We start from the raw sequence: 18811 nt of genomic DNA on the forward strand, positions 1-18811 counted from the left end.
CGTCACCACAGCCCATGATCAGAGGTGAGCCACCGCTGCGAGGAAGGCAAAGTCAGAAGACAGATTGCTAGAGAAGTCATCACACGGTTCACTTTATGAAACAAGACCTTTCAAGTAGAATGGGCTCTTAATGGAACATTGTGTCAGAAGAGTGTCTGTGAAAATCCCCGTACTCCTTTAGAATTGCTGGCTATGTCTTTGGCAAGAAATGGTCAGACTTGTAGATGAACTATTCTTTTTTTTTTTTAAGATTTTATTTATTTGTCAGAGAGAGAGAGAGAGAGAGAGAGCACAAGCAGTGGAAGTGGCAGGCGGAGCAGGCAGAGGGAGAAGCAGGCTCCCTGCTGAGCAAGGAGCCTGCCATGGGGCTCGATCCCAGGACCCTGGAATAATGACCTGAGCTGAAGGCAGCCGCTTAACCCACTGAGGCGTCCTGAGGAGGTATTCTTTAAAAACTCACACACACACACACGCACACCCTGCTGTCCACATCTGCTGCTCTTTCCTGTGATGACAGATGGCTATCAGGACTCCGCTACCTGCTAGAGCTTTTCAAGGAAAGAAAAGAAAAAGAAAAAACCCTTCAAAGCATTCCTCTGGAGGCTGACATGCTAGTCCTCTCTCCAAAGTAATAGAGACGTTTCCCTGTTTTTAAGTCAATAGGTTTTTCTTTTTCAAACACTTTATTTCCCTCTTTAAAGTACGGTGGAATGTTGTGAAATCAAGGTAGGATGTGAAGCAGCCCCGGAATCTGAGCCTTATTTCCTTGTTGGTCAATCTGGAGTCAAGCATCTGGTGGGTTTGGTCTGCCCTTAACTCGGGGCGGGCGGCTGGGCGCGTCTGGGCGACAGGAAGAGCCTTTTGAAAGTGGCTGTTTGGAAGCGGTTCCCGGTTCCGTCGTGTTGGGATTTGTTGCTGTAAACCAAGTCTATTTGCACATTTAAAAAAACTTGACAACTGGCATTTTCCAATGTGTTTTACATTTTTAAGAACAACTAGCCAGCCTCGGGGGGAGATGGAAAGTTACCAGCCACAGAGTTGGTGAGAGGGAGTGAAAACCTAAGAGCCTGGTTTTCTACGACGGGCCATGGACTGCGAGTTTCTTCCGTCTTGAGCTGAGATAACTTGTCAGCTTTGGCAGCGGTAAAACTGAGGAGCGAATGAACTGAACTTAGAGCTAGACTGTGAATTGTTGCATCTGCATGTTTAAAAACTAAGAAAACAACTATAGTTACGGAAAATGGAACCATGAGCAGAAACTGGGTGTCGGGCACGAGGGACCTCTCTGTCACTATTTTTTGTAACTTCCTACAGAGGTGTAATTACTTCAAAACCAAAATACTAAATAAATAAAGAAAGAAGACTGGTTTCATTCCACTGGAGTGTACCACATTTACTTGCTCTGTATGTCATGTTATAACCATATACGAGACCTATAGTCGCTGAGTGACGTTTCTAGGAGGAGCAAGGTGGGTCAAGAGTAACCCGGTGAGAGCCAGGGAAGGGATTGTAGCCAAGGGGGCACAGCTCCCCACGGGAATGACTTGGGGGTTCAAGGCCTCACAGCCGTGGAGTCGGTGGCACCCCACTTTCAGCATGGGTGACAGGGGAGCCCAAGGGCCTTGCAGTGAGATCTGTCTTTATCTTTACTCCTCAGCCTCCCCGGTGATCGAAAACGGCCAGCTGGAGTGTCCCCAAGGGTACAAGAGACTGAATCTCACTCACTGCCAAGGTAAGGGTGACCTGGGGCCAGAGCTGGGCTTGGGGCGGGGGCAGGGAGGGGGATGGATAATGAAGGCCTGAGGATGCCAGGGCACTCCCCCACCCCCCACCCAGACAGAAGGAGTGGTGGCTCTGAGTGGTCTTCACTGGGGACCTTTAAGCCCCGGCTTCGGGGAGTTGTGGGGGCTACTGGTTCCAGGGGCCTCAGGAAGTTGTGGGGATTATGAGAGAGCAAGAGAAAGGTCTGGGAGCTGAGCCCGTGCCTCTTCCCGTCTCCACCTGCCCCCACCGGACCTGAGCCAGGTGCGTCTCTAGAACTGTGGGGTCTATATGTGCGTGTGCGGGTGCTATCCCAGTCCCCACATCCCCTCACCTCCTCGGCCAGTCTCCTTGGAATGGGAGGACTTGGAATCAGGATCTAGTCAGCCTGAGTTGATGGGGACCTCTGCGGACTCCCCCCAACAAATCACCTCCCACAGCCAGGTGGGGGAAGAGGGAAGGTACAGGTGGAGGAAAGAGGAGACTATTAAGCACAGACCCTGGCCTTGCTGGCCTGGCTGACAGGTTGTCTAAGGCCAACTGAGGTCTCGGTCACTCTGCATTTCAGAGGGGCAAGGCCCAGAGGCACCTTGGGACAGAGGGATGGAAGCCAGGCTCAGCTACGGCTTCGTCACCATGGGGAATTCCAATGGGGATGGTGTGTAGGCCCAGGATGACTGGGGCGTCCAGAAACCCTCACTGAGGGGCAGCTGCTGCCACTGAGCAGCTCGGGCTCAGAGCAGGGAGCCCCTGTTGGCTGCGGGCCTGGCATTTGGAGAGATGAGCAGAGCCTCCCCCCGGGAGGCTCCTGGGGCTGACAGAGGTCAGTGGGGAGCTGAGGTGGCTTCCCCATTGGACAACTGGATACGGTGCTGTCTGTATGGCTGACTTGACATGAAGCTGGGTTAGAGACAGAACATTGACCCAGATGGCCTCCTAAGCACCCTTCCCCCTGGAGGCTTCTCCAGGAGAGAGGGAGCTGAGGAAGTCCTGGGTGGCTAGGCTGTCTGCCTGGGGTGTGCCAGGCCCAAAGGGGATTTCTGGCCCATGGATAAAGTGCTTGGACCAGGCAAAAGGGCAGCCTTCTGACCCAGCCCAAGGTCAGACTCCCCTGGAGGCAAAGAGGCCTAGTAGACAGGATGGTGGGTGTGGAGAGGTCTTTAGTTTTGCCCTTGGAAGGTACAGTAGGGCCATTCATATCTCAACTGTCCCTAGGGCCCTCTCCTCCTGGCAGGTTTCCCAGTGCACAGGGTTAAAGTTATTCCCAGGATCTCAAAGGAGCTCTCAGTCCTCCCTCCATTGAGCCCCAAGGGATACAGGAAGCCAAAGGGCCCGCCCCCAGGAGCCCCCCACCCCCGCCGCCCTTTAAACCTCCCCCACTTCCCATGTCTCCATATCTGGGAGGGGACCTGCTCACCTCTACACCCACATGCGTCACCTTCCTCTCTGTCTCCATTCTTCTCTCCTGCCACCAGCCGAGCTGGGTGTGTTGTCAGGAACTGCATGTGTTGTGCTGGGTGTTAGCGCCCAGCGACAGACAAACATGGCTGCCCCCGGTGAATATAGGCACTTAAGCAATTACACACCATGGGAGAAGTGCTCTTGCTAGAAAGAGGCCCTGGGTGCCATAGGATAGCATGGTAGGCGCCCCTTCCCAGACCGGGAGGGTAGGAGAAGGGCTTCAGGTGACGGCTGACTGGGGCGTGAAGAGTGACTCGAGGTGACCAGCTGAAGGAGATGCAGGCATTCCCGGCTAAGGGAGGAGCACATGCAAAGGGCGGGCGGGAGGACAGCCTGTGTGGCCACAGGAGACAACACAGGCATCCCAGGGCCTCATCAGAGCCGCCTGCGCCCCCACAGACTTTGCAGAAATGTGGGGAAGGGCACTGGAGCTTAGGAGGGCTTAGGAGCCCCTCCAGGAGGCAAGTCAGATTTAGATCCAGTGCTCTGGCCACAGTCCGGAGGCAAATGGGCCTGTTCCCCTTCCCGGAGCTCGGTGGCATTTTCCCAGGCACCTCCCTCCCAACAGTTGGGCCAGCCCCTTCATTCCCGTGCTCAGTGCCACTTTCCCTGAAGCCCATGGGTGAGCAGGTGACTCTGGTGACGGGTTCGCCGTGTCTAGTGTATTGGCCCTGGAGGTGGGGGGCCCCTCACAAATCTTCCCCACTCACCATCATCAGCAAAGACACCATCACCAAGACTTTTAAGAGCTTAGAATGTGAGGGTTGGGATTTCCCCTTGGCAGGAAGAAGGAAATGCTTTTGAGATCACAAAGGACACCAATGTCACTCCCTTGTTTGAAGAACAGCACAAGCATCCATTGGTCTCGGAGGCTGTGTGTGGCCTGCCCAAGGCCTCTTGGCCTCCTGGAAACATGCCCTCCAGACCCTCTGGCCCTCCGCGCTTGCCTCCATCCTCCTGCCTCCCGTCCTTGCTGGGCTCCCTTGAGCCCGCGGCTCACAGTGGACATGGTCCCAAGACCTGGGGTCCAGTGGAGATGCTGCACAGGCCCTCAAGGAAGTCTGAGGAGGAAGGACGGAGCAGATGATTCTCCCCACTCCAACCCAAAGTGTCTCCTTATCTGCCCCCCCCGTTTGCATCCCAGCACACCCCTCACTAGCTGAGTGACTTTGGGCAAGTTACTCCTGGACCCTGTTTCCTCATCTATAAAATGAAGCCACGGGGACCTACTTGATAAAATTGTCAGTAAGAACCCAACGAGGTACCACGTGTCTGCCACGTGGTGTGGTGCCTGGCAGGTGATAGGCACTCAAGAAACATTAGCTCTTGACATTATGATCATTAACCAGTGAGCGGAATTAAGGATTTGCCATTTTTGTCTTATCTTATTCTCCAAACGAGACCATCTGGTCGTTACGAATAAGGTCCCCATTTTATGAATGAGGAAACTGAGGCATGGAGAGAGGGACCACACTTAATAGATGGCAGCTCTCTTATTGTTGTCCCTTTGGGAAGATCTCTACCCTGGGCCCTCCCCTCCCCAAGGCCTGGGTGGGGCAGGCGCTCCCTCACCTCCTCCAACCCCGCAGATATCAACGAGTGCCTGAGCCTGGGTGTGTGCAAGGACTTGGAGTGCGTGAACACCAGAGGCAGCTACCTGTGCACCTGCGGGCCAGGACTCATGCTGGACCCATCCAGGAGCCGCTGCGTGTGTAAGTGTCGGCGGGGACCGGAGGTGGGGGACACTGGGAGGTGAGATGGGATCCTTGGGGTCCACCGGCCAGGCCCAGAGCAGTCATTTCCCCAGGCCTCATCCCCAGACCAGGGTCTGTGTCTCAACCCAGTGTACAAAAGTGTACAGTGTACAGTGTACCCAGTGTACAAAAACCAAGCCCCCCTGCTGGAGGGGAGACAGCTAGCACTTCAGTTTGGGGTTTTGGCCTGTCTTTGGGGGCTTTGCAGTTTGGGATTTTCTACTTCCGTTTTTTCTCTAATTCGTTCTGTCCCATCTGCTGCCTCATTGCCTTGGGGAGATGTGTGTTGCATTTGCTGTGATGTCTGGCCGAGCCGTGGCTGCCTCTTTCAGGCCTGAATTTGGCAGCCTGATCACAGAACTGGGGACAGGCCTTTCTGAAAGGGCCTGTCTGTGGCACATCCGGCGCTGCCCCCTGGCCCCCAGGCCTTTCCACAAACCCGGGGTCTCTCGTGGCTCGGAATGTGTCCGCATCCATGAATATACACGTGTCTCTGGTCATATCAGCACCATGTCTGTGTGTGTGTGCACACTGTGTGCCTGTGTGTATGCGTGTGTGTGTACCCCCAGGAAGCTGTTTCCAGCGGCCTCTGTGGTTTCCCACTGGAAGAGGCCCCGGCTGGCAGTGCCCCCAGAGAGCAGAGCTGACGCCTCGGCCCAGACAGGACTCTCCTTGGGCAGGAAGGCCTGACCAGAACTGAATAAAACCAGTCCTGACTGGCATCTGTGACGGGGCAGCCCAGGTCAGGTTGCCCCCCAGCTCTGCAGAGCTCCCCGAGGCTGGCCAGGCCCTCAGTCCACAAACCACCAGGTACTAGGTCTGGGGAGGCCACGGGATGAGCAGGACTCCAGCGCCACCCAGAAGGAACGTCCCGTGTGACAGGAAGGATGAGACAGGACCCAGTCTGTGTGTCCAGGGACAGGAGACAGTAAGAGGCCAGAGTGGGGAGAACGTGTCTGAGGGCTCTCAGGGAGACTTCATGGAGACAGGGACATGTGACCGATGCCTTCAGGGACATACAGCCCTTCCCTCTCCTCATCCCACCCCCGCTTTAGATTGCTTTCTCAGACAGACAATTTTAACTCCTGAAGTGACTTTTACTTATTAGCGCCAGAAGGAGATGCTAACTTAATACAGGAGGCAGAGGCGGCCCTCGGGTGTTAGTTATTTTTGTCTCCCTCCCTGCTGTTACCCACTCCACTTCATTTCTGAGCTCTGCCCTCTTCCCTACCAGCTGACCAGAGCTGGTCTACAAGGGCCCCCACTCTGGGCTGGGGCAGCCTCCTGATACTCTCAGCCAGGTCACTTCCACCCTGGGGCTCAAGGGGACCGAGCCATTTCCTACAGTGTCCCAAGGAAGTGGCTGCTGAGAGCAGAGATTATACCTGGAGACCTAGGCTCATGGACTGACCAATAATTGATCATGACCTTTGACAAGGCACTTTCACCTCCATCATCGTGAAGAAAGTGTATTAGTCAGGGGGGACCTGGCCAGCTCTATTGGTGGAGCGTATAACTCTTGATCTCGGGGTCATGAGTTTGAGCCCCACTTTGGGTGTAGAGATTACTTGAACAAACAAACAAATAAATAAACTTTTTTTGTTTAAGTATATTAGGAGCCTTTGGGCTACAGATGACAGAACCCCAACTCAAACCACTGTAAGCAAAAATAATTCCTTGGTCCACACAACTAGGAAGTCAAGGGGTAGGTATGCCTCAGACTTGGTTGGATCCAGGCACACACAGTGTCTTTGGGATGCCCCTTGCTCTGTTTCCTTTGTGTTGATTTCATAATTCTGTCAAAGGTGGCCACCAGACAGTAGGCCTACATCTCCCAGTCCTGCAAACTCCAATTTAAAAATAGAGAAATAAAAAGTATCTCTTTTGTAATAATCCAGGGAAAGTCCCAAAGCTGATTATTAGCATTGGGTCCACTTGGTCAAGTCCCCATCCCTGACCCACTCGCTATGACCAGGGGTATGGACTCTTTCAGCTAGGAAGTAGGGTCAACCTCCACTCCACATGGACAGAATGGTAGACAGGGTAGATCCCATAGGAAAACCAGGGTGCTTTCACCAGAACACAGGGGCGTGGGTGCCGAGCAGGAAGAAACGCAGGTGTCTCCTCCCCGTGGCGTTGTCATCATTCTTATTTCACGCATGAAGGCGGTAAATCCCAGGGAGGTCATGTGGCTGATCTTGGAGCAGGGATTTGAACTTGGCCCGCTGAGTCCTGGCCCCTGACCTGGACTTCCCCAGGGTCATCGACTGCTTAGCTTTGAGTGTTGTCCTCTCCACACATCCCTCATCCCCTCGTCCGGGCCGACAAGGAATTTGGTCAGTTTCCATGTGGCCTGAGCTCTTCATCCTCCGCTGAGAGAATATACAAGAGGACAGTCTTCACTACTCACTTTCAAAGGACAAGAAGGGGGACAATGCTGGTAGTATTGTTACCATCTAAACCCAGCAGAGCTCTCACTCTCGGTAGCCCACAGCATTTTGATTCAGGCACACGGGTCCAGCGAGCGTTACTGAGCGTCCCCAAGCCCCAGACACTGCCCAGGGTGCTGCGCTACAGAGATGGCCAAAATAAGGTCCCTGTCCTCAAAGCTCCCCATCAGGCCTTCGGCTCTCCCCTTGTCTCATCTTCCCAGGGAGACTGTGGCCCTAGAGCGCACAGCACAGCCGCCAGGCCAGTGGCAGGCTTTTGTAAACACTTGCAAACCCGGCACCTGGAGACAGCCCGCATGTTCCCGCTTCCTGCCCTCGGGCTTTCCACTGGAGGGTGGGAGTCAAGGGGCCCCTCCAGCAGGTAACACAAGGAGATCCCGAAGCCTTCTACCTGTGGCCATTCCTCCCCACATTCTTTTGAGCATTTCCAAGGCCCAGAGCTGCAGACTGAGACTCGGGCCAGGCCAGCCAGGTGTGCACTGCCAGCAGCCGCTCCCACCCAATGCCCCTCTCCTCCCCGAGGTTCCCTGAGGCCGGCTCCCTGCCCACCCTCCCTGCCGTGTCTGTTGCAGCCGACAAGGCCATCTCCATGCAGCAGGGGCTGTGCTACCGGTCGGTGGGGCCTGGCACCTGCGCCCTGCCTTTGGCCCAGAGCATCACCAAGCAGATCTGTTGCTGCAGCCGGGTGGGCAAAGCTTGGGGCAGCCAGTGTGAGAGATGCCCCCTGCCCGGCACAGGTAAGGCCCCCAGGGGGCTTCCTCCAAGCCAGACCCTTAGTCTTCCCTCCTTCTTGCTCAACTCCTCACCCCAACCTGGGTCCCTCCTCCCTCACTGCAACAATTGCTTGTCCCCCTGAACGGAGGAAAGGGAGGGCCCTGGGTTCCCTCGGGAACTGTGCCTCTCAGCTTGTCCTTTGACCCTTGACCTTGCAGAGGCCTTCGGGGAGATCTGCCCCGCTGGCCAGGGCTACACCTACTCGAGCTCACATGTCCGCCTGGCCATGAGGAAGGCGGAGGAGGAGGAGCTGGCCAGGCCCTCCAGGGAGCACCCGCTGAAGAGCTTCGAGACCGCGCCTGGGCCCGAGGGGAGGCAGCAGCTTCGGGCCGTCACTGACACCTGGCTGGAGGCCGAGACCGTCCCTGACAAGGGTATCTGGGCTGCGGGAGGGGCCTGAGGTGTTCCCCTGCTCCCCCCCACCAATCCCCCAAGAGCTTCTGGGTATTTATCCCGGCGGACCCCTGGCTTCCCAGCTCTGGAGCATTTGGAGCGGGAGTTTAGAGCAGTAGCACCCGGCCCCAGGAACCTCCTCGCCTGGCGTGCTGGGAAGGCCTCCCCGGCTTCCCCTCACATGTGGGATCAAAGAGGCCCACACCCCGAGCGTTGCCGGTGGAAGTGGGAGAGGTCAGCAGCAGCCCCAGCCCCAGCTGATCAGGCCTTTCTGTCCCCAGCCCTGCTGCTTCTGGGCTAGTGCTGGCTGCAAGGCCTGAGAGCTGGCGGGGAGATCCTGGGGAGTCCGAGGCTGTAGATCCCCTCCCTGCCCTTAGAGGTGGGGCACCAACTCCAGCTCAATGACCAGGGGCCCAGGAGGCTTGGGCCAGAAAGACAAGACCAAGGTGCCCCTGGCGGGTCCCCCCCCAAAAATTGAAAGCACACCCAGGTTCTGGTAGCCCACAGTGCAGGAGGCTAAGGACATACTAAGACCAGGAAAGCTATGTGATGGCCAAAATTGCCCTGGGAATCAGGAACAGACAGACAGGGAAGTCAGGACAGAGCCCCAGTCGTCATGGGAACTGGAGCCTGGCCAGGCCAGGAGCAGCTCCTCTCTTTCTAGAATGGTTCCCCTGGGCTATAACCCAGGGCAGGGGGGGCAGAGGCTTTGCTGGGAGGCTTGAGAGGGAGGAGGTGGCAGAGCAAAGAGGAGGGTTACATCTAGGACTTATGGGTGGACTGGCCCTGGAAGGGGTGGGACTTATCCCTGAGGCCTTAGAGGAAGGCTGGAGATTTCCTCTCACCGGTGAAGCAACCTCGTAGGCCCTCCAGACCTGGCATTCGGGGATCTTTGGTGGCCAGTCCCGGCAGGGCGGGAGGGGCAGAAGCAGGTAAAAAGATTCTGCACTCTCTCCACGGCTGACCTCTGGGGACAGAGTTCAGGACATCAGAGACCGAACCAACCCTGGCCATGGGTGGAGGGGAGAAGGCAGCCAGGCTCCTCCCTGAGCTCATGCTCTCACCTTTCCTTCCCAGGGGACTCTCAGGCTGGCCAGGTGAGTATATCCTCCCAGCAGGGGCTGGGCAAGCATGGCAGGGAGTGGGAGAGGGTCCCCACTGACGCTGCAGGGCGGTGTCTCCTGAAAGAGGAAAGGGAGACAGATGGATTATGTGCGGGGATGCTGGAGTGGGCGGGTCCATCCAAACACCTGGTTTTACCCTAAGGGAAGTAAGAATAGCTCTTGTACAAGTGTTCTCTCGGGGGTCCCCTTCAGAAAGGAGGTGAGAACACGTCCCGTTTGTCCCAGCTCTGCAGATAAGGTCTAGATAGAACTGGTTTCAGATTAATTCTGGATTCTGCACTTTTGGAGCGTGACTTGCTTACACCTCAAGATCTCCTGTGGGGGTGGCTTGCGGGGAAGTGGAAACAGCTGTGGATGGCCTCAAAGCACTCCACACCCTTCCCTGTGCCCAGGATTCCCCCGTAAAGAACCGAATGTCCTCCTAGAAAAACATTCCGGAAGAGTGAATCGGCTTCTTCCCTCACCGGTCTACCAATCCCTACCCTGTCCCCTGCCCCTCCCACCCGCAGACCTGACTGTCCCCAAAATGGTTTCTCCAGGGAGCTGCTTCTCTCCCTGGAGAATCATGTGTTGTACTCCCAGACCAGAGTCCTCCGTCTGTGTCCTCACAGCCCCCAGCGTGCCCCTGATCCTCTTTCATCCTTTGTCCCTTCTCTCCTCCTGGTCACCACCACTGGCTGCGGGCTGTGGTGAGGGACACGAGGTATGGCCTAGGGTCTCAGCCTCACCACCCTTGTCCTGTGACCCTGGGGAAGCTAGTGAACATCGAGCATCTGTTGCTTTATCTGGACTCATGGCATGGGAACGATCGTCAAGCATTGCTGATGTGACACTGAGGGGCACAGCACAGACTTCGGCTCCCTTAATCATTACAACCGACTGCCCTAGGCTAGTTGAGCAGATTAGTTAAGACCAAGGACATAAAGTGCTGGCAGCGTGCCCAGCACAGAGGAAGAACTCATTGAGAGCTAGAAGGAACGAGAAAGTGAACAAGTGAGGTGGCGGGGAAGCCTGGAGGTGGGGTGAGTGTTGTGGGAGAAAGCATGTCACGGTGGGGGGACCAAGGAACAAACAGTGACCTTCTATGTCTGCACAGGTCACAACCAGTACTACCCAAGTACCTGCCTGGGTCCCAGGTGAGTCCCTGCCCCTAGTGGTTTCCAGAAAACAGAAGGGAGGGAAGGACACACCACAGAGTTTGTGTCATGGGCTGATACACGGGGCTCGGATCTGATGAGGTTGTGGACGGGTGACATGTGAGTGCTTTTTTCGGGGCGCCCTATCCACCCAAGGTGCAGCAAGGTCAGTGAAAGACATTGAGCTGTTTTGCAAATATTTCCCCAGCCACAGCACCCTTTCTGCATTTCACGGTGCCACTCGTATAAAGGAGACCAAAGCGGAATTGCAGGCTAAAGCAGGGGCCCAGCAGGTCCCCAGAGCCTTTCCCCCATGGCCCGACTTCCTCTGGGAAACGGCTCGAGCTCTGCAGACCCCAGCTTGCTGAGGTTCACTGGAGTTGGGGACAGGGCACTGCCCAGGGGCTCTGTGTCCACTGAGCTGGTTGGCTCTGAACCAGTGGCCATTTCTGTCACAAACCTGTCTCGTGACCCGCAAAACGGAAGCTGAGACTAGATGTGCTCAGGAACCCGTTAGAGCTCTCCGACTCTCTGACTGCATCTGGAACCAGGCTAAGTTTCAGCAGCCTAGGAGGCCGCAGGACTGAGCTGCCTTAGGCTCCACGCCTGGTTCTTCCATCGGAAGGCCAGGAGGAGGGAAAGGCTACCGCCAGTGTCTGAGGGGAACGCTGTCTGGGGATGGGAAGGCAGGTGGCCAAAGGGCCGTGGCCCAGCTGCTCTCCCCTCCCCACCCCCTCCCCTTGTAGGAGATGCTGTAGAAAGACCAACACCACCCCTTCCTGGCCAGGGGATTCCAGACCACCAGGAAGAAGAGCATGTGACCACCACCGCCCAGGGGCTGGCGGCCCTGGGCCCCTCAGGTACCTGCAGTTGCCTGGTGGGGGGCGGCCAGGCAGAGCCAGCTCCAGGGCCTCGCCCACAGAGACACGGCCTCTGGTGAACTCCCGCTCAGGCTCAGCGGCCCTGGCTTCATCTCACTCCTTGGGAACCCAGGAGTCCTGTCAGAAGCACCAGTCAAGTGGGAGAGGAGAAAGAGAAGGGAGGGCTTGGGGGCGCCTCTTCCTCTGGGGCTTTCTAGGAGCTTCTGCCCCCCCCTCCCCCGGGAGGAAGGGCAGTGCAAGGAGCCTCCGGGAGCCTGGCTCCCCCGGGCCATTGACCTTGAGTCGGCCGAGAGCCCTGGCAGCGGGCAGCCTCCTGCCCACAGGGACGGCCGGCTTTCAGGAAGGAAAGCGGTTCTGTTCTCAAGGTTGCTTAACTGTCTGGGGCCGGCATTCCCCCTCTCTGCCGGCCACGATGATGAGGGCGTGCGGCATAGGGGCAATGCCTGGCAAATCCACCTTGCTCTGGAATGTAGCCTCCTCAAAGTCTCATTGTTTGGGGACTTGGTTTGAGAGGAGCCAAGCTGGTGATGCCACAGCGACTCCCTGTGCATGTGTGTGCTCACGTGCATGTGCACTCACCTGTGTGTGCCCTCACGTGTGCCCTCGCTGGGGGCTGGCTGACTTCGCAGACTCAGCTCACCTCAGGGGAGAGGGGTAGCTCTGGATTTCTTCCAGCAAAGAGAGAGTCCATGCAGCCCGGTGGAATAGTCTAGAGAGTGTGGGGTGGAGAAGGGGGCTGGCCCTCCTGGGACTGAACCAGGGTGTCCTGCTGTCCTTTCCCAGGCCCCCTTTCTCTCTCTGTGCTTAGTGCACTGCTCCAGGGATGGTCCTCGTCCCCCTCTGCTGGGCAGGCAAGAGGTGCTGGGTTCAGGAGCTCTCTTGGGGATTCTCTGACAAGGAAGATGGGTCTAGAGGCAGGGACTGGGCTGAGGAGCATGAGGAATAGCCCATAGCAGCTCTCAGCATCATGGGGGGGGACAGAATCCTCCCTCGCAGTCACCATCCACAGCTTAATCCTCCTTCTCCCCTGCTTTCCCCCAATCTTACCCTTCTGGGAAGATATTTAGAACCAGGCAGGGGGTCCCCACAAGGCCCCTGCGCTGATGCAAACTTGGAGCCAGGCCAGGGACAGGGTAACCTTGCAAACAGGCCCATTTAGCAAAGGCCATGAGGCCCTGCTGTGGACCAACACAGGCCTCATCCCCTCCCTTGGGTCTCCGGAGGTACCTCGTGCTGTGGGGCAGGGTGGGGGGCCCTGGGCGGGTGGGCTTACGTCAGAGACCTCAGGGCAGACACAAGGCTGCCAGCGCCTCTCATGCATCCGGTCACATGTCCAGTCAGCACACTCTAAGCGCCAGGCACTTTTCTAGTATTGAGTACACAGTTCAAAAAAGCTAGCCGCTATGCTGTCTCAGTGCTGAGTCTGGGCAAGTTGACAAACTATTCCTGAATTCAGCATGTCTCCCCACTTTTTACCCCATAACCACCACCCAGGGCAGCCCCTGTTTGAATTATTTCAGTGGGTTTTGAAGAGCCCCCTGTGCCTCCCTGCCCAGTCCATCGGCCTTTTGCTGCCTTTCTGAGCAAGATGGCATGGCAAGATGTATGGTCTTTCTGAGATAGCTCCGATCGTACCCTACCTTGCATGAACCGCTTTCTCAGAGGCCTGTCTCAACATGGCATTCAAGGCCCTGCTCAGTTGGCCCCAGCACCCCCTCTCCTTTCTCCCTCTGGCAGGTATCCCTCAACACCCTACTTACCAGCTCTATCTGTCTGGGGGAAGGGGAAGGGAAGCTCTGGGGACTGTGGGCGAGAGCCATGCCCTTATTCAGGGAGAGAGCAGGCTGGGGGCCTCAGCAGGGGAGGCCCTTTGCTGGGACATGGGCCAGGGGAGCCCACTGGGTCTCAGTCAGAGGGATACACTACTGTGAGCTCCGTCATGGGACTCGGGGTCCTGGGAAGAGTGCCATGGGGTTTTACACAAGGCCATGCTAACATGGATATGGGAGGGTCCAGCCAAGAATGGAGCGAGGCTTCTGGGGGTCCTCTGAGGCCCCTGTGCCCTGCCCTCACAGTCTCCCCATCCTACTCCACAGCCTTTGTCTGTCCTCACCCCCACCATAACCTCTGCTTTGCTCTGCCTCCCACAGGCATCGACAGATGTGCCGCCGGAGCCACCAACATCTGTGGGCCCGGCACCTGCGTGAACCTCCCAGATGGATACAGATGCATTTGCAGCCCTGGCTACCAGCTGCACCCCAGCCAGGCCTACTGCACGGGTACGCCCTGGGGCACCCTGGGCCCACTCAGGGGCAGGGGACAGAGTCGAACATTTAGCAGAAGGTCCAAGCGGTGCTGTGTGGTCAAAGAGTTGAAGAAGATTACTAGCCCTGCAGACAAAACCTACCTTAACTTTGGGGGAACAAGTCTCTGGGAGCACTGTCTGATGAGTCTCCAGGACTCCAAGAGAGTAGGAAGCCCCCCCAGGGCCCCTTGACCAGAGCCTGGAGCCATCACCTCTGAGATCAGCAACCCCCCCCTCCCCAGCCATCTTGTTGCCTACACGGCAGACCAAGGCCTACCCTAGTTGGAAATGTCTCCACCAATCCCCACCCCTCAAGAATTTGACACAAGAGAGAAACATCCACTGTGCCTTGAAGGAAAGGAAGTGACCAGGGGGTCACTGGGGGAGGGCAGCATGGGGCAGGAAGGAAGTGCTGGGCCACTGCCCCAGGCCCTTGGTGCCTGAGTGGGCCCTATGGGCAGACTTTGTGACCCCAGCCTTAGAGATTTTTCATCTCCACGGCCTCCTCTCCTCCCTCATCCCCTCCCTGACCCACAGCACCATCCCCAGTCCAGCTCCTAGCATGGGCAGGTTGATGACAGGTGCCCAAAGAAAGGTCCCCCTGACCTCCCTCCCCACCTTCCTCTGCTCAGATGACAATGAGTGTCTGAGGGACCCCTGCGCGGGAAGAGGGCGCTGCGTCAACCGAGTGGGTTCCTACTCCTGCTTCTGCTACCCTGGCTACACGCTGGCCACTTCGGGGACCACACAGGAGTGCCAAGGTAAGCGAGCCTGCCTGCGTCCCTGGGATGAGCCCAGGACCCCATGCAGAGTGTTGAGGTGGAAGAGGGTCTGGGCATTCACAGCACCCAGCTACTGCACCGCAGAGTGTGGAGCGCAGGGGCTGTGAGAACGGAGACTCAGGGCTCTGACCTGGACCCGAGTGGAAGCCGACCCCTATGCTGAGACCAGACCGGAAGGAAAGGTTCAAACCTGAAAGACAGCAACACTCACCAAGGCCCCAAGGAGGTGTGGCCGTTGCTGAGAGTGTGAGAGGGTCAGGGAACATGGCTGGAAATGAAAACTAAAAGCCTAGTCCCCGAATTCTGAGTGACTAGGAGCTGCTTCCATTTTGGGTCAGGAGGGTTAAGTGTGAGGACATCAGCTGGAACTCCTGGCAGACGGGGGAGCGGGAGTGCCTTTGCAAGAGGGTTCCCCGCAGCTCAGAGAGCCTGGAAGTCTTCGTGCTTCCCTGGGGAGGCGCGGCCCCCTGCGCAGGGCTCTGGGCAAAGTGGCTTCCAGCCCAAACCCTTGAATATCCAGCGCTTGCGCGGAGATACACAGCCTCCGCGTACGTTTTTATGACTGAGCTCACAGAGGTATGAGGCAGCGCTTTCCAAGCAGTGCCTTATCGTGCATAACCCAGCTGGAAGCCTCACCCTGAGGATGGCACTGCTGTCCTTGAAGCTCGCATGGCTGGTTCCAACCGGGGCAGCCCAGCACTCCCTCACAGCTCCCTCCTGGAGATCAGGAAGCTGGGCGTCCTCTCATGACCACGGCCCCCAGGTCCTAATCCCCTGAAGATCGGGTCTGTAGAGACCAAGGCCGTGCAGGTGCCCTGATGGAGAAAAGAGGAATAGAGGCGAAAACCGGCTAACTTAATCAGAGTGGGAGAATTTCACATGACCTTCACTGGCACCAAGTGTTAAGCACGTGCAAACCAGGCTCCATGTGAGCTCTGGGCTCCCGCAGTGAGTTGGGTGTGAGCGCATGGTGCGTGGGATCCAGGTGAGGAAGCCACTGGTTCTCCGTGGAAGGTGCAGGCAGGTTCGCTGAGGGAGCGTTGGGGCTGGGGCAGGAGGGTCCCAGGCAGCATTTCTTGAGCGCTTCGGAATGCAGCCACTGTCCTAAGCCCTTCGTCCCATCAAGGTCATCAGCCCACCCCTGGGCGGTAGGGTAGACAGCCTTACCCCATTTTATAGGTCAGTAAACCAAGGCTCAGAGTGCTGAAGTCCAGATCCCCGGGACCTCATAGCTAGCTGGGGCAGAGCTAGAAACAGAATCAAAGTCATTCCGGCCCCAAAGCGTGGTTGGCTTCCAACACGCTCCCTTCCACGCGCTGGGAAGGAAAGGAGGAAGCAGAGTACTCCTGGGAAAGGGAACCATTTCACCAGAGCGCAGAGTGGGAATAATGATAAATCCAGTGTGACTAGAGCGTGGGGTCTGAGGAGGAAAGGACAGGGGCCGAGCCTCTCGGTGAAGCCGGGGGTGCCTGGCTGAGGTGTTCGGACACCGTCCTGCAGGCAGTGAGTGGTAGGAGAGGTCTGTAAGCAGAGGGTGGCCAGAGCACGAGCCGCGTGACTCAGCAGCGCAGCTCGGAACAGCGTGGGGCTTGTGAGGGGAGAGGCTGGGGACAAGGGGGCTTCTCTGGGCTTTGTGGCAGGTGTTGGAGGCCAGAGGCCCAGCCTGGGGTACCGGGCTGGGGACAAGCAGTGGCTGCTTCAGGGAGTGGGGTCACCGGGCCAGGTTGTCTCTGCTGGCCCCAGCAGCCAGGGAGAGAGCCCCAGGTAGCTGCCCTTGCCTCTCCCAGCAGGGCTCGGCTGCCACTTGCTGGGCCCTTACTCAGGATAACACCCACTTGCTAAATCCTGCCAATCTTATAAAGCAGTAGCTCATTATTTAATTATGTGTGAATTATTTCATTAACTTATATAATTAATTAATATAAATTATAACCATTTCTGGAACTAAAATTAATATAAGTAATGGACCAATATAAATTATTTGAATATTAGATATTTTTAAAAACATTGACTTTACCAATAAGTGTGAGCATCTCTTAATACATTAGGCATTGAGTTTCCTGATCTTTCCTATTTTTTGCTCAGCTTTCCAGCAGTTGCTGGTTTTTCTTGTGGCGCCTTGGGAGTCCCTTACACATCACAGATACTTGCCTGGATGTAGATGTTGCAAGTCTCTCATTTCACCCCCTTCCACTAACCTTACCCACAGGTCCTTTTTAAAGAGAAATCCTTAATTTTCATGTGTTGAAATTGACCTTTTTGCCTTATTTCTTATACTTTTGGGGCTTGAGTTAAGAAGTCCTTCTCCAACTGTAAGCTACAAAGATATCCTTCTACACTTTTTTTTTTTTTAGATTTTATTTATTTATTTGATAGAGAAAGATCACAAGTAGGCAGACAGGCAGGCAGAGAGAGAGAGGGAAGCAGGCACCCTGCTGAGCAGAGAGCCCGATGTAGGGCTCGATCCCAGGACCCTGAGATCATGACCCGAGCCTAAGGCAGAGGTTTAACCTACTGAGCCACCCAGGCGTCCTCCTTTTGCACATTCTTTCACTGAAGTTAGAGTTCCACCTTTTACAGCCTGTTTGAATCCATCTGGAGTCCATCTTCCTATGGGCCCTACTAAGCTCTGTTTTCTTCCATTCCCCACATTTCTCCAGAAAGCAAGTTTGTTTTCTCAGCCTCATCCCCCATCCAAGTTCTTCACCGAGGGCCCACACTTGGCTCTGGCTCTGAGTTCCCTTTCCTCTCCCACTGGGACCACAGCTTCTCAGAGAGAGGACTAGTTCTTTCAGAAATGCCTAAAGAGTGATTAAGATGCAGGTTCTGGTGCTGCTTGGGCAGAGTCTCCAGTCTCGGGCCTGGGGCAGGGGGGGGTTTACCCCTTCCGCTGGGGAGTCTGCTGGGCACTGCAGTGTTACAAAGTACTGCTCAGATAAAAACACCGTCCATAAACACATGGTTAGTTTTCCATTCACGCAACAAGCACTTTTGAGGGTTCCGTACTGGGGACATTAGGATAATGAGGGACCTTCTCAGCACTTGGGGAGAAAAAAATCGAGTAAATGAACAGTTACTATAATAGCTGGGTCCTAAGGGAACCCTGGGAAGGGGCATAGGGGTTGGCAGGCAGAGGTCAACCCCTCCTAAGAGATGAGCTAGAGACAGCCAACCCCAGGGGCAGGAAGCCACACGGGGCCAGAGAGTATCACACTCCCAAGCTCAGAAGCAGGTCCTGTGTGGCTGAGGCTGGGAGGTGGGGCCAAAGTGGGAGGAGCAGACAGGGGCCAGATCAAGAAAGATCTCACATGCTAGGCCTAGGAGATCAGATTTATAGGGTGGGTTTAATGCCAGAGTAGTAATAGCTAACATTTCTTCAGTGCTTACCTTGTGCCACTCAGCTAGGCCCCCCACTTGGATTATCTCATTTAATCTGCACAGGGACCCGGAGGAGAGTTTGAACCCGTGCTTGGGGGGCAGTGGGGGGGCTAAGGTAAATCCTCCATTGATATGATGTGGGGGCAAGGAATGGGGAGTGGCCAAAGCCACCTGGAGCTGGTCAGTTGAACCAGTGCTTGAAATGGGGGTAGGACTGCTGACCATGAGGCAAAGAAAGATACCCCACGTGGGGTCATCTGTGTGAACAAGGGCTCGGTGGCTGGACTGGTGGGGATCAGCAAACGCAGCGAGCCTGGGGTCAGGTGGCAGAGGCCTTGGGAGCCAGGCGGAAATGGCAGGGAACCCCCGGTAGGGCATAGGCAGGGGGGTGCCATGACCTGGGTCGGGCTTTTGAGCCACTGTCGGGCACAGGGACGCTGTGGGACGATGGTGTAAACCACTTCACAGGATCCGCAGCTGCCTGATATGCTCCCTCTTTGGCTCGTAAAGCCCTAACTTTCAGAAGGCCCCTAGGAACCCCAGGAGCAGACTCCTGGAGGATGAACTGGGGTCAGGAAGAGGATTTTATTGGCCTCAGATCATGCCATCTGA

The 18811-nt window shown here is 56.2% G+C and overlaps 1 protein-coding gene across 1 annotated transcript in view; it reads left to right on the forward strand.

The window, feature by feature from the left end:
• LOC111148756 (latent transforming growth factor beta binding protein 2) overlaps nucleotides 1–18811 on the forward strand; it is a 101393-nt gene that overhangs the window by 63529 nt on the left and 19053 nt on the right. The window contains exons 9-17 of the mRNA XM_022505548.1: nucleotides 1658–1732; nucleotides 4812–4934; nucleotides 7999–8163; nucleotides 8359–8574; nucleotides 9671–9690; nucleotides 10814–10853; nucleotides 11600–11713; nucleotides 13885–14013; nucleotides 14672–14800. Of these exons, the coding sequence (XP_022361256.1) occupies nucleotides 1658–1732; nucleotides 4812–4934; nucleotides 7999–8163; nucleotides 8359–8574; nucleotides 9671–9690; nucleotides 10814–10853; nucleotides 11600–11713; nucleotides 13885–14013; nucleotides 14672–14800 (1011 nt within the window). The remainder of the gene's footprint in view (nucleotides 1–1657; nucleotides 1733–4811; nucleotides 4935–7998; nucleotides 8164–8358; nucleotides 8575–9670; nucleotides 9691–10813; nucleotides 10854–11599; nucleotides 11714–13884; nucleotides 14014–14671; nucleotides 14801–18811) is intronic.

The sequence above is a fragment of the Enhydra lutris genome, unplaced genomic scaffold (assembly GCF_002288905.1).
Source record: "Enhydra lutris kenyoni isolate GAN:26980312 unplaced genomic scaffold, ASM228890v2 scaffoldscaffold20, whole genome shotgun sequence".
NCBI classification, from domain to species: Eukaryota; Metazoa; Chordata; class Mammalia; order Carnivora; family Mustelidae; genus Enhydra; species Enhydra lutris.